At 54.5% G+C, this 15,415-nt stretch overlaps 1 protein-coding gene across 1 annotated transcript; it reads left to right on the top strand.

The window, feature by feature from the left end:
- Positions 1-856: 856 nt before the first annotated feature.
- On the top strand, positions 857-13,971 carry LOC311203778 (C-C motif chemokine 19-like; the record flags this gene model as incomplete). The annotated part of the gene is made up of 4 exons (XM_084278536.1): positions 857-914; positions 1,701-1,824; positions 2,182-2,278; positions 13,849-13,971. The coding sequence occupies 4 exons, from the start codon at positions 857-859 to the stop codon at positions 13,969-13,971; spliced, it is 402 nt and encodes a 133-aa protein (XP_084134662.1).
- Positions 13,972-15,415: the final 1,444 nt, after the last annotated feature.

The following is a 15,415-nucleotide window of genomic DNA, read 5'->3' on the forward strand; positions in this document are numbered from 1 at the left end:
GCTTGCACCCTGCGCCATGCAAACAGCCTCCATGAGGGATTGCTGCCCTTGTGCCAAGAAGACCTGTTTCCAGGAAGCTCTGCAGCTGCCCTTGGCCATGATCCAGTGCTGGGACACCTGGAAAATAGGTTGTCTTTTGGCATGTGAGATCGCAGTCCTGAGGTGGAGCATGCTGGCTGGACTCTCCTCTGTCCTCCAGCTCCAGATGTGCACCCCACCCAGGCACTGGGGTTAGGGCACAGGGAGCCAGCCAGGCTCCTGAGACCTGATGTGGGTGGCGGGGGGGTTGGGGGGGTGGGAGGGGTGTGCTCAGGAGGAGGCAGGCGTCACCCCACTACCAATACATACAAAAAAAAGGGGTTGAGGCAAGTTGTCCCCCCCAGCATCGTTGCATTGAGCAGATGTGGTATCTAATGAGAATGTCCCAGAGGTGTCTTGGAGAAGGGACTGGGAAGTGTATGAGGTGGGTTGCCTAGAGCCCTGGGGGGCTTTCATAGGGCATGGAGCTGCTGTGGCCCTGACCAGGGGCCTGTGGGGCTGGGGTACCAGCAACAAGTGAGGGTAGGAGAGTGTTTGGCTTGGGGACCATGGAGCAGCTGGCTGCAGGGAAAGCAGGCTGCAGGGGAAGCAGGCGGGATATTCGGGAATTGCTTGAAGATTAAAATCTTGCCTGTGGCAAGACTTGTTGCAACTTCCCACCCCTATTCTCCAAAAGAAAGTGAAAGCCATGGGCTGGAAGCATAAATAGGCAGCTGGGACCTTCACCAGCAGAGTGCAGGGAAGCTGTGCAAAGCTCACCTCTCCTGCCCGGAGCACCATCGCCTCTAGCCCATCCTCTGCCAGGCTCAGCAGCAAAATGCAGCAGCTGCATCTTCTCTGCCTCAGTCTCCTGGTGCTGGGACACATCCTGGATGGTAAGTGAAAACCTCCCAGGTTTGCTTTTCTTGCAGAAGGGAGGGGGGAACCAGTTTCTTGCTCTCTTTTGGTATTTCCAGCAGACTTTCAGATGGGCATGTGGCTGGAGCTCTGTTGCAGCCCTCCTGTGTCTTGTGCTTGTAACCTCTCCCAGAGGGACTCCGTCCTGACCAAAGTCCAGGCAGGCAGGAACCTGCTGGGCATGGGGACTGGAAAGCTGCTTTTGGGAAAGGCCATGGAGAAATCCTGCCTCCCAGTGCTCTAGCCCAGATGTGCACACTGAGCTAGAGTCACCTTTGTCCCATTCTCCCCAGCACCCGAGGGGAGCATCCCTGACACTTTGGTGTGGGGCTGCCTGGGGGCAAGTGGCCAGGCTGGGAGTGGGAAGGAAGGCGTGTGTGAGAGCAGAATGAAGACCCCTGTTCTGTCTTGTGTGCTGCTGGCCCTGGGGTGTGGGAGGGACCCAGGAATGCAGAAGGGCTGCTCTCCACCAGTCTGTGGTTTCTCATCCCCTTTGCTCTCTGCCAAAAAGTGGCAAAGGGCTCCTGGCACACCGGGGCTTGGGAGCAACAAAGGTGGTGCCTGTCTGTGCCGCTGGGGCTGTGCGCAGGGGCATCACTGGCAGGCACCGTCCAGCCAGAGACCCCCCCCCACCCCGAAAGAGCAGCCCCACTGCCCCTTCACCTCTGGGGAGACCGAGTGATGGTGCAGCCATCCCAGGGAGAGAAATCTCAGCCAGCCCAGGGAAAAAAAGCCTCGGCCTTCATGGAATATTCCCTCTCCAGTGCATGGCGGGAACAACGTCCTGGACTGCTGCCTGCGGACCAGCGATATGCCCATTCCCCGGCGGATAGTGCAGGATTACCGGCTCCAGCTGGTGCAGAACGGCTGCGAGATCCCAGCTGTCGTGTAAGGACCCCCAGGGTGGGAAGGGGTGAGGGACTGGAGGCCCAGGCTGGTGATAGCCAAAGGATGGGCCCTGCAGGGTGGAAGAGAGGGAGAGTGGAGTGGAGGAGGGACATTGGGCTGGGAATAGGGAATAGGGAGGGACGTGGAAGAGATCCTGGAGGTCAGAGGCTCAATCTGAGCAGGGAAGACCTTCTGGGAGGAGAATGCGCAGAGTAAAAGTCAGGGAAGAGAGTCCTCCCAAGGCAGAGACGGGGGAGGCAGTGAGGGAGGTGGTGGGTGAGAGCCTGAGCTGTGTTGGAGGATCTTTGGTGTGTCCTGGTCAACTCATCTTGGGTTTTTTTGCCATGGGCCTGGCAGGTTCATCACCACAAAGGGAAGGCGTCTCTGTGCCCCTCTCCAAGCACCATGGGTGATTCGCCTCCAAGAGAAGCTGGATGCCAGCTCTGCAAGGAAGGTAAGAGCCAGCCCTCTGCTCAGCCAGGAATGGGGACATCAGAGGTAGGTTTATCCACCGACTGGGCTGCTGGGAAAAGCTGGGACTGCTGAGGTACGGATACTTGGTCATCATCCCTCCAGTTGGGACCAGTCCGTAATCCTTCTTCCAGCCCACCCAAGTGCCACCCTGGGCTGAGCCCAATAGGTGCCACAGCAAACAGCACTGGGACCCAAATCTCCCCCCCACACATCTACCCTGCAAACCTGGAGTCTGTAACTTGTGCATCTTCATGGTGAGGGCTTGTGATGAGTTTGGTGGGTGCTTTTCAAGACCTGACTTGTCCCTGCTTCAACGCTCCTGCTTGGCTGGTGGAGGTCATCCCTTGGTGGCCACCCTGACTGTGTGGGAGGGATGCTGGGGAGGCTCCTGCTCTAGGATCACACTCCTCACAGCTAGGCTTTTCACTTCTCCAGGACAGACCACATGGCAAGTAGGTGCCAAAGAAGCCTGTAGCCTGCCTCAACACCAGAGTGGGGCTGGCTCCCAGCTGTGAACCTGAAGCTAATGAAGCCAACCTCCTTGCACCTCCAGCTGCAGAGCTGACCCTTCCTGGGACTCCTGCTAGTGCACAGGGCTGGGAGGAGCCCTACCTGTTCTCTCTTCTTCCCTCTGCTTCCACTGTGACCCAGTAACCTGTGTTGGGCAGAGCCAGGGGCTGCTGGACCAGAGCCTTGGCTGCCTTTGCAGCCTGGAAGCTGGTTAATGGACTGTTCTGTGACACACGTTTAGGGGATCCCAGCCTTCCCTCTGGTGCAGCAGCTGTGACCTCCAGCACCAGTCTGACCCCTTTGGTTTCCATCATCAGCTGTAAACCTGCAGTTTTTCTATATCCCTGGGACAGGCTGCCAGGACAGGACAGTGCAGGAGAGGGGAGGGAGGGATGCATTGCTTGCTGGCCATGCACAGTGCTATTTCCTCACTGAGCACAGCCGAGACACTCTTGGGCAGAGTGTGGCCAACGCGCTTCATCTCTCACCCTCTGACTTCCCTGCACTGCTTCCCCTCTTGCCCTTCCTTGCCAGGATAGCAATAGAGCCAGTCAGGCTACGGCAGCAGAGTGGGCAGTGATGTTGCCTTTGAGCCTCAGGGTCATTGCCCACATTTCGTGGCCTCCCCAGCCTGCCAGTGTGTTCAAAACCTGCCCCGTGCTGCTGCCTGGGCAGGGATATACGAGCAGTGCTTGTGCTGCTCTGAGGTATTTGCTGCTATATCTGTCTGATGCAACAATTACGGGTTTAAGTTGCTTCTTTTCCTTTTTTTTTTTTTTTTTAAATTGTGCTGTGACTTTGTTAAATAAAAAGAAAAGCCATCAAGTGTTTGGCCTGCCTCATGTTTGGGCCTGGAGGCGAGTGGGGAGCGTGGAGGGGGTGGGGGTGCAGCCCGCGCTGCCTGTGACGCTGTGGCAGCGAGGCAGGCCGCACTGGGATCCAAGGGGGGAAAGTGGCTTTCGTAGGGGTGAAGGACACTTTCAACAACAGCTGGGCTGTGGGTGTCTCCTGGAAGCTCAGCACCATGCTGAGGCGAGTGCCCTGCGCTGTGCTGCTTGGCCAGGCTGCTGGAGTGGGTCTGCAGGGGGTTGTATTGCAGGCCGGCATTGCACCATTCAGCCCAAAATACTTCAGTCCCACTGTCTGCCAGGCTGGAGTTCCCCAGCTCTCAGCTCCCACAGCAGCACAGGACATGGGTGCAGAGCTGTGGCAACAGGAGATCTGTCCTTGCAGGGGAAGGGAAACTGAGGCACAGTGCAGCTGATCAGATCTGCTGATTGGCAGCTGCGGTGCAGGGGAGGAGAAAGAGCTGTTTGGGAAGCAGAGGCAGGTGAAAACATCTGTTCCTGGGCATGTCCATGGACAAAGTGTGGTGGTTTGACCTTGGCAAAACTACAACACAAGGCTTGCTAGCAGCTGGGGTGCAGGGGAGGAGAAAGAGCTTTTGAAGAAATGGAGGCAGGTGAAAACATCTGCTCCTGGGCAGGTCCGTGGACAAGGTGTGGTGGATTGACCCTGGCAAAACTATGACTTAAGGCATGGAGGGCAGCCCACCATCCCCTGCCCCTCATTGCCAGTGAGTTGAGAATCCTTGGCCATTTTCCTCCCGGGCCTTGGGTCTCCGGGAATGTGCATTGAGACTACAGTCTCACTGCCCTAAAATGGCTTTATGTCCCCTTGGGAACTTCCCTTTCGCCCACGCCATGTGATACTTGAATGAAACTGCTCCATTTGGGTGAGGCATGGGCCAAACATGCATGAGAGCAGTTTGCGTGGCCAACAACTGGGCACCATGCTCTTCTGCCAAAGACCATGGTGTCAGACATGATTGTCCATGTCCACATGGTTATTTACACCTCCTTGGCCAGGATTTGGCTCCAGCCTGCAAGCCTGGGCCTAGGATGTGAGTGGCATGGCCCAGGAACTGTTCCTGAAGGCAGGGGGTACGTGGCCTGCAGCTGCTCCAGGGGATGGCTTCCATGGTCGTGCAGTGGCTAGGCTGCCCAAGTCAGGGGATGTCCAGGGACATAATGGCTTTTGCTGAGACCTGATGAATGTAAGCTTAGCCCTGGCCCTTTTCCTCCTCTGGGTCTGCTGGCTCCTTGGGTTGGTGGCCAGGGTTTCTTTCTCAAGTGCTCCCCGCTCTGGAGTCCTCCTCCCTGGTATCTGTGCATGCACAGTGGGCTCGGATGTCTCTTGGCACGACTATTGCAGAGCACCAGATCTGTCCCAGTTCATTAACTACAGTGACAGCCCCAGCAATACAATCCTGAGGAGAAGGAGGCAGAGGAGGAAGGGTGGTATGGGAAGAGAGGCCAAGACAAACAATGTGAATGGGAAAGCAGTTTAACTGGTGCTTGCTTGGGCAGAAGCCTTCCTGCTGCCCGCTCAGCGACCTGTGTGGGGCCTCAGCTGGGGAGGAAGATGCTGGTGTGGATCTGCACTGGGGATGAGCTGCTGGAGCTGGTGTGGGTCCCTGTGCAGCTCAGGAGCTGCAGGAGAGGCTTACCCTGGGGTGGATAGGCTGAGGGAGTTGGGCTTGTCCAGCCTGGAGAAAAGGCTCAGGGTAGACCTTAGAGTGGCCTTCCAGTACCTAAAGGGGCTACAGGAAAGCTGGGGAGGGACTGTTTGTAAAGGTATGTAGGAATAGTTTTAAAGTAGAGCAGGGCAGGCATAGATGAGACATTAAGAAGTTCTTCACTCTCAGGGTGATGGGACACTGACACAGGTTGCCCAGAGTGGTGGTGGAGCCCTCATCCTTAGAAACATTCAAGGTCAGGGTGGATGAAGCTCTGAGCAGCATGACCTGAGGAAGACATCCCTTCTCACTGCAGGGGGCTGGACTAGATGGCCTTTAAAGGCCCCTTCCAACCTAACGCATTCTGTGATTCCACGATTCTATGGATCAGGCTCATCCTTGTCTGGAGGCTTCCCTGACAAGGGAGCACAGTGTCCTGGCCTAGTTCCTTGTAGAGCTGAGGGAGAAGGGGCTTCCACTGATGTCTCGGATGTTGGAAGCTGGTTTTGAGGGACTGCTTGGCTAAACTGCCCCTATGAGCATTGTCAAAGCCTGTAGCTCCCAGCTCTTCCAGCAGCACTGAACATACCTTCCTCAAAGCAGCACAGCTGTTCCTCACAGATCCCCACCAGGTCCTCATCTTTTGTGTCTCTCAGGGGTGCGCTGAGCCAGGCCCCAGACCTCGCAGCAGGCTGGCCTTACCCACTGAGAAGGTCAGGAGGAGATGCTGTCCTGGGTTAGGTACGTGCTCCTAACTGCCTGTTCCTCCTCCAGCAGCTGTCCCTACTCCAGAGCTAGATTCTTGGAAACCTGTCAAAACCCAGTGCTTCGTAAACTATGGAGTGAGTTTTTCTGATAGAAAATGTCAACAATCTCTTTACAGGGAAGCAGCCACTTCCCTTGGAGAAAGCAGCTAGTCATTGCCATGTCAAAGACCTCGGGCCCCAGCCAAGAGCTAGATTCAGTGAAAAATGTTTGAATTCCTCCTGTTTCTCTCTCCCTGGCCATGTTTTTCCTGCTCTTCGCCCACCCTCACCACACTTGGAGTGGGGCAGGAACAGGCTCTGCTGCAGTACGACACAGACGTGCCCTCAGCAGGCCCAGGGTTATGGGCAGGGGTCACTTTGATGTGAGGTGTTTCTGGAAACACTGGTGGGATCACCTGCAGTCGTTTGTCCACGCCTGGGACGTGGGTTTCACACATTGTGGAATAACAAGGCATGGAAACGGAGAGGGGCTGGCAAAGCAGCCCCTCTGCTCACAAGCGCACACAGGGCCAGGAAAGAAAGGCAGGACTCCATCTAGGCAGGGAAACTGAGTGTGCTCTGGGTTGTTCTCTGGCTGTTGGGCCTTACATCCTGAATCCTGAGAGCACTCCTGTCTGTCCCAGGCATCGGGGAAGCTGTCTCAGATGCTCCCTAGCCTGTGTTTAAGGGGCACAAGACGCAGCAGGCACCATCTGCTGCAGTCTCAGTGTGTGCCCTGTCACAGGCATTCCCAGCCAGGAGGTAGGACTAAAGATCCATAGCAGAATGACCTGCCTGCTTCTCTGAGGCAAGGGCGGGCACCAAAGGGAAATGCTACGCTGCTGGTCTCATATGGTGCCATAATACCCCTTCCAGGGGCCTCACCAGAACTGATTTTGCCCCTTGCCTCCTGGTGATGGTGTAGGGAGCTTTTCCTGCCACCAGCATCCCTCGTGTGTTGCACATGTTGCTCCTGGAGGGACCTGCCTCCACCCTCCTCACAAGCACCTGCAAGGAAGATGAGCAGCACTGGGAGGAAGTGGGATGTGAGGTGGCTAAAATCTGTTCCCCCTCCTGCACCCCTCACACGTCCCTTTCATATTGCTCCCTGGTGCAGAGGAGGATCTGTGAGCATGCCCTGGGCATGTTTGCTAGTGCAAGGGATGTTGTCCCCCATGCTGGCAGTTTGCTCTCCTTGGTGCCAGGGCAAGGCACCAAGCTCCCTTGGCACAGACCCCTTGGCACCCACGCCAGACCTGGCTGGCAGGGGCTCAGGGACGTGCCCAGTTTTTTTTCAGGAGATGGCTCAGGTGGACAGTCAGGAAGAGTGGGAAGCCAGGGGAAGAAAAGCCCCTGTAGTCTCATCCTTTCACATTGTTTGCTCTTGTCTAAACAGTAATATGTGTGGGTGATGGAGAGGATCCAGGTCTGGCATCTGTCCTCCCCAGGCCCCTGCTTGCTTCCCTCTCATTCCCAGCATGCCATCGTCAGCAGTGCTTGTCCAGACACTTTCTGCTGAGATTCGTCCTGTGGGAAGATGCAGGCAGCCCTGGCCAGGCTGTGTGGCTCTGAGCAGGAGCTGGTGCCATCACTGCTGCCCTCCTCCTGTAGCTGGGCCTGGTGGCATCCCTGCACCATCATGGTCTGGCTTCCTGGGTCTGATCCCCAGGACTGGAGCAAGGAACCAGCGTGGCTTTTCCCAGCCTGGGTCCATGGAGTCAAACTGAGCCCAGAAGAGGTCCGATGCAGGGACCCTGTGTACCCACATAGTGCTCAGCTCTCTGTCTTTACAAGTTGCAGGTACTACAGCTCATTGAAGCATAGGTTCAGCCATGAACCAGGCGCACCCTTTCCCAGGTCCTAGAGCTCAGAACACCCTTTGGAAAGGGAGTGGGAACCTATCCTCTTAGTGTTCCTATCTACTCTTTATACACAGTAGCAGTAAAAGCTGGAGATTAAAAAGAAAACCAGGACAAGCAAATAGAAGACTTGCCCTGGTGCCAGAAGTCCCTGGAAAGTACCTTCCTCATTACCCATCCCTCCCAGTGAGATGGTGGCAACAATGGGAGGCTTGGTGCTATTTATGTGCCACTCCCCACCTCTCCCTCCTGTTTTCCTGTTTAGGTGTGCCTCTAGGTAAGTTTTTCCTCTGTAGCATGTGCTCCTTTTTTTTCCCCTTGTTGTTCTGCAACAACAGAACAGCAGTTCAAGAAGGGCAGGGAACTACTTGAAAGAGCCCAGCACAAGGCCATTAAGACTATTAAGGGAGTGGAATATCTTCCTTATGAGGAAAGGCTGAAGGAGCTGGGCCTCTTTAGCTGGGAGAAGACTGAGGGGTGACCTTATTAATGTCTATAAATATGTAAAGGGTGAGAGTCAGAAGGATGGAGCCAGGCTCTTCTCAGTGATGTCCAGTGATAGGACAAGGGGCAACGGGTGCAGCTGGAGCAGAGGAAGTTCCACGTGAATATAAGGATGAATTTTTTCACTGTGACGGTGACAGAGCCCTGGGACAGGCTGCCCAGAGAGGTTGTGGAGTCTCCTTCTCTGGAGACATTCAGAACCTCCCTGGATGTGTTCCTGTAGCATTTTGTCTGGGTGATCCTGCTCTGACAGGGGGGTTGGACTAGATGATCTTTCGAGGTCCCTTCCAAGCCCTGACATTCTGTGATTCTGGGTAACATGGATGCACAACAAAACAAAGCTGGGACTGTAGGAGATTGAGGTTGGGTGGCATCACCTGAGTCAGGATGCAGGGATGGGGCTTGGAGGTGACTAATGAAGGCTCCCTTAGCAGTTGGAGCAGAGGAGCAGAGGGGAACAGAGGGACAATCAATCATGGTGTGAGAACCAGAGAAGGACAACAGCAAAGAAGAGAAGATTTTGGAGCTTCTCATGAATTTAGGAATTTGATGTGCAGCCTTCCCCTGGCAGGGATGCATTAAACCTGTCCGGGATAGAAAGGGAAAGCCACAAGATTGCTAGGCTGACTCAGAGGCTCTTCCTGTGATCTTTATCAAGTGCAAATCTCTAACCCTGTGTGTCCCTTTCCCTCTTGTTTGTTTGGTCCCATACTACCAAGTTTCTTCCCAGTTTCCTGGGACCCTTCAGGCTTTACCTGAGTGGTGGCTAGTGTTTGTCTGTCCAGGGGGATTTGGCATCTGTGTTCACTGCAGATGTTCCAGGTGTGGTACAGCTGCTTATTCACCCTCTGCAGCTTTCCATCTGCCTCCTCCACAAACACACTCACTCTTCTCTACTTTCCCACAGAAAGCAAAATTTCCTTCCTTGCAGATGTTTTGGCTGGGAATACCCTTCCTCTGATGGGCTGTGTGCTGGCTGCTCCTACACTGCAAGCACACAACTGTGTTTACATGTATGTTCCTTAATCTTGTTTAAATTACCAAGCCATGACTTTGTACTGACTCTGCTGGGATGATGCTCCAGAAAAAAAGCCCCCCAGCATTCACTACTGGGATTCTTGTGAGCTTCTGCGGTGGTCTTTTGTGAATAAATCGAGTGCTTTCCTTGAAAGACCCAGTAACTTGTGGTTTCCCACCTTTTATTTAGTTGATGTGGCTTTTTGAGAGGCACTGGTCGGGTTTTACAGTGGTGGGTAACAGCCACTGTGCTGCAAAGAACAAAAGCAGAACTGTCCAGGATATGTTGCAGCTCCGGATTCGTCCTTTTCTCACAGTGCTTGGTTTCATTTCCCATCGACCACACTGCACTCCAGCATCCTCCCCTGCCCCTGCCAAGGCCAGCTACCCCAGGGAATTCCCGGTGTCAGGGCCTGCAGGAGCAGAAGCAGGGCTGCAATCTGCTGGGCCCATCCCTGCTGTTCCGGAAGGGTCATTGCTGAGCTCGTGGGATTCGGTTGGCGCGGACAGGGCAGCCGGCCCTGGAGATGCCAGCACTCAGCTCTGCACGTCTCACCTGGGGCAGAGACACTCTTTGCCCCAGGCAGCAGGAGCAGAAGATACTTTGCAGCGTGACAGGGGGTGGTGGGAGGGGAACTCTCCCCGCTGCGTCCCGGGTTTCAGGATAAACTGCTCACTCTGCCTGCCAGTAGCAAACCCGGGGCTGGTGACTTGTTGCAAACAGTATCATCTCCTGGCATGCCCGTGTCTGGTGGAGCCCGTGTTTAAAGCTCTGTTACTGCAGAATAAAGTGGAAAAACACCACCAGGAGCCATTTGTGAGACAGCCACATACCAAGAGGTGCTCAGATCTCCAGCCCAACCTGGCAGCTGGTGCAATGGTGGTGGGAGAAGTGGGGACTGCCTTACCGCTGTTGGGATGCAGACAAGGAGGTACATGCCCTGCAACCTGCTGCCACTGCATCCAGGTGCTGTCCCCCTCCCTGCTGGCAGCCACAAGATGTTTTAATTCGGACATGAGCTCTGCTTGCTGAGGATTTTAGGCATCACTCTTAAGTGATCCTGAAGTGCAGGAGTTATTGAAGTCAGTCTTGGTGGGAAAGGTAGTCCCAGATTGGACAATTGAGCTCTGGAGAGGTCCACAACCACTTGTGAGGGCTGTGGAGGATAGCAGTGAGTTTGGTGAGAGGTCTGGATGACCTGGCCTCCTTGCCCTGAAGGAGCTGGAGCCTCCAGGAGCTGAAGGAGCTGGGGTTTGCCCTGCTTCCAGGAATGGGAAAGATGGTCTCCAAGTGCACCAAGGGATGCTGTGAAGAGAAAGTGAAAAAAATACTCTCTGAGTTTACTTCTGATAGATCAAGAAACCACAGGGGTTCCCGAGGTCAGAGTTTAGGGGGAAATTCCATTTAGCAGAAAGAGGCAGCTGAAGAAGTGCCACATCTCCACTGCTGGAAACTTTTACAGTTAGTCCTGTCAGAAAGCTCTAAGTGCTGCTGGCCCTGGCTCAGCACAGGACAGACTAGATGGCCTGGAGCCATCCTTCCCAATACCTTGCTTTTTTTCCCCCCATAACTCTGGTCTGCCAGGTTCCTGAGGTGGGTGGGCTTCCCCTGCCTTGCGCTCTTCCTCTGAGGGCTGCATGAAGCCACAGGGACCACGACCTTGGGAACCTCCCCAGGAGGTGGAGGTAGCAGAGTGGAGTCATGAATTCCCCACCCAGCTGTTGGCTGCTTGAGGTGAGCCAGCCCCTGACCCCAAGAGACCCTCGTCCCTGTGTGCAGACCCAGGAGCTGACCCGCTGCCGTTGCGATGGGGGTGCCTCGGGAGCATGGTGAGCCCGGTTGGCAACCTGGGCTGAAGGAAGCAGCCCTGGTGTTGCATCCATGAGCCCTCTGTGGAGCAGAGCGGGCTGCGCAGGCGCGAGCAGCGGAGTGTGAACCATCAGCAGTGGAAAACAACGTCCTTGCTGTCACCATCTGTGCCACACGCCTGTATCTGCTGCTGGCAAGGGCCTTGGTAGATTTGGCTCTGTTTTGCCAGCATAATTTGAGTTTCAGGGAAAGAAGAAAGCAACCCAAAGAAAGGAGAGGGAAGAGCTCTTCGGGGCAAACGTGGAGCCGAAGAGTTTATCATCAAATGCCTTCTGCAAGCAGCTGTGGATCCTGGCTCTGAGATAAATAAAGGCTGGTTTGAAGCTGGAAAGCTAGCTGGTAGGACGTGCTGTTCCCATCTTGCCAAATGCTTCCTGGACCACCTGTCCTTGCAGGGCCGGGTTCCCCACTGAGCTGCTGTGGTGCTGCACGCTCCGGTGGGGTGGCTGGCTGTACCGCCAGGATCCTGATGCTCAGCCAGGCTTGGAGCAAAGGCAGGGCTTCAAGGGGTGTCATGCAGAGAGGGGGAAGCTACTTGAGGGTTCCTCTATCTCTCTGGAGGGCTCAGAAAGCTGGAGGCCTTTTCACTGTGTGGTTTATCTTCACCCTTGTGAGATTTTTTGATGATTTTTGAGTGGGAGGCAGCCATGAGAGTTTGGCTGGCAGGAGATGTGCACTGCCTGGCCCCCTGGGTAGTACCAACTGGAGTCTGTAGCACAAGGTCTGAAGCATCTGAGAGAAGGGAGTTTTAACCAAAGTGGGCCCTAAAGCTTCTGTGCTCAGTGCTTTAGCAGAACGAGGAAAAACTTGAGCAGAAAACATCTGGAACAAGATCATAAGCCAGACACGCTCCTGAACAAAGGAGATACGTGGCCTTGGAGGAGAAAATAGACATGTAAATGGAGACAGAGGGGGCCAGCGGCAGGTTGGGTTTCTCTGGATCTCATTTGTCTTCCTCAGGCTGCAGCTGTCTAAAATGAATGCTGGGGGGACTGTGGTGTGCCAGAACACGCCGGGGCCATTCATCATGGGCTGTGCTGGCTGTTGGGACAAGTCCGCGACAAGCAGAAGCTTCCAGCCATCCAGAGGGGCTCTGCCTTGTTGTAACATCACTTCTGAGGCTGCAGCCTTTCCCATGCTGCATGCAGGCACATGCAGGGAGACAACAGCATCTTTCAGCGGGGCATTAACCGCTGCAAATATGACCCTTGTGGTGCTTTTCTATAAGGGCTCTGGCTGGGCTTCAGGAGGGTCATTGCTCTTTGTGCTCCCTGAACCCCTTCAGCTCAGTCCGGGAAGGAATTTCTCCTGGTCCAGATCTCACCCTTCGTAGGGTATTTCTGACTGCGCTCACACAAGCCTTCTGGGTCAGTGCTTTCCAGTTTGAGCAGTCCCAATCCGCTCAGAATTGCTTCTTCTCTTCCAGAAGCTGCTCTCCTGATCCAGACCCTGTGTGCCAAGACAGAGGGCAGGTAGTCCTGCGATGACCTGATGTGGACCTGCTACAAAAGCCTTTCTCTGAAAGCCAGGTACAGCTCTGGTGTGAAGAGAGTCTGCAGCTCTGCACCGCACTTGTGTGGGCCATGGGGGACAGCACAGGCAGTGAGTAGAGCACAGAAATTCCCAAGTGAGGCTTTTTCTTAGCTGCTTGTGAAGGGAGTTGGAGGAGGACACAGGGACTGGGTCTTCAGGGGCTTTCCAATGGAGCAGAGGGGTCTGCACTGCTACAGGGGCAGCATCTTCCTTCCCAGCCCTCCTGTAGGATTCTTCTGTCAGAGGATTTCCAGGCAGAGGAAAACCAGGGCCAGGAAAAAGCCATCAAAGAGAGGAAAGCTGGAGTCTGCGGGGGCAGAGCTGCCAAGAGTGCAAAGGCAGCACAGGGCAAGGAAGGTGGGGAAGTCACTGATGCAAGTCAGATGTACCAGGCTGGTATTCCTACCAGGGCACAGCAGCAGAGTGGAAAGTCCCTGGCCGACTCTTCTGTGTCTGATAAGGCAGGCTGGCTCCATGCCCTGCCAAGGAAGGACTTACTTGTGCATCCCTTTTTTTTACAGGAAATGGGAGACTTATCAGTGTAGTAGTCAGAAATACTGGAAAAGTCAGATGGATGCTTTCTTCAGGCAGCTCCAAGCACAACTGTGGTGTTATCCGGTCCCCTAAACTGCATGGGGAAGCTGTTAGGAGGTCCTGGGCAGCAGGACCATGACTTCTTCTCATCTGCAGGCTGGGAGTATAGCATTGCACTCTGGAGCTCCCATCCTCCCTCCCAATACTACCGTGGTCCCCTGAGAAGGGTGCTGGAGACTCTGAAGGTCTTGCAAAGCCTCCACCTGTTTCAGGGAGGCTGATCCTATTTAATTTTTATTAGAAACATCCTCCTTGCAGGCTGCTGCAGCGCTGCCCAGCCAACCCAGTTGCTCCCATGCTGATGCTGTCCCCAGGCATGACACAAGCTGTGTCCATCCCTCAAATAATCAGATAGCAATTTTAAAGAAAATGTGAGTGCCGTTTTTACACCCTCTGTAGATACATCATGGAAACCTGCGGTACAGGGTGCTGGATGGGTGCAGCCAGCAGCTGGACAAGCCCATCATGGGTGGGTGCACATGGATCTCCTGCAAGTTCCACCTGGGAAAACCCCTGCACTAGTGATTCCGAGGAGCTGAGAAGGGGGGAGGGAAGGATGTCTCTGATTTTGTCTGCTTCTTGTGCTTTTTGTTACGTGCGCAGTAGTGGTCTCAGCTGGAGAGACAGTGATGTCCTGACCCAGCACTGATGTTCTTGGACTGTCTCCTCTGCCCTTTGCATTCCTAAATTTCACCCAGTATCTATTACATCCATTTCTTCATGTAAGTTATATTACCACTTCTCTGAATCATCAGTGAGAGTCATTAACTTGCTTCCATCTTTCATGTTGATGTTCCGTGACCAACCCCACAGGGTCCCGGGGCGGCTTGCCAATGGACCCAACCTCATGGTTGCTGCCCTTTCCAAACACCCTGCTTGCTGTACCCAAACCTCATGCCCCAGCACGGATGGGATGGGGGGGTACCAGCAGAGGCTCTTCCCTACCCTTCATCCCCAGGAGGTGTTCACCTATCCCAGCTTTTTCCACATCCTGAGGAAGCGGCTGCAGATAGAGGAGCTGTGAGTGCTGCCCGGGAGGGAGTGTGCTGCTCCTTTGACCTCCCATCTTGCGGGAACAAGAACTTCACTGGCTCTCTGCCCTGTCCTGTCCATGCTTAACCAAATGTCCCTGTCTCCCGGAAAAAGTCCCTTCCAGCAGAAAAAAGGCAGCCACCCACAGGGAAGGAGAAGGAAGGAACTACCGAGTTTCTTCTTGCCTTTGTTCAGGCAGGCAAAGTCCAAGGTTAGCTGTGACACAGTGACGTTCCTGGCTGTGGGTGTGCGCCAGCACATCCCCGAGGCCCGCAGGAACTGGCAGCAGAGAAAAATAAGCTGGAGAGGACTTTGACTTGGGATATCCGGGGAGGCACGGGGCTCAGGACAGGATGCATGAGGGTGGGGAGTCTTTTTGTGTGCTCCCCGTGACACTCTCTGCTGGCTGCAGTGGCCCCTTCCAGCTCTTACAGTATGGAAGTGGTTGGGTCCTGGCTGCCCAGGGATGTTGGTGAGGGACTGCCTTGGAATGGTGTTTGTGTGGAACTGGGACCGCATCAGGCCCTGACAACAGCTGCTGATGGGTCACTCCAACGCATTTTAAGTATTTTATAGTTTGGTTCTTGTATGGGATTGTTTATTTCTGGGTGGTTTTGTTGGTGTTTGTGGTTTTGGGGGTTTTTTGGTTTTTTTTTTTTTTTTTGGTTTTTGGTTTGGTTTTTTTAAAGTTTAAAAAGAGAGTGATTTCTGGGGACGGGGATGCTTGGGGTGCACATGGTAAGCCTTAGAGATGGGCACAAAGTAAGGGGTTGCTCTGAGAGATATCTGCCTTCCATCTAAATCCCTGGCAGCCACTGTTGCTATATCCCAAACACCACTTCTGGAGGGGCAAGAGCATTTGTGGTCATCTTGTGGAAGGACATCTCTTGTCACCAGCTCGTCCCACAGTGGTGGAGCAGCCCCAGTAGAGCAG

Source organism: Gallinula chloropus, assembly GCF_964237585.1.
Source record: "Gallinula chloropus genome assembly, chromosome: Z".
NCBI lineage: Eukaryota > Metazoa > Chordata > Aves > Gruiformes > Rallidae > Gallinula > Gallinula chloropus.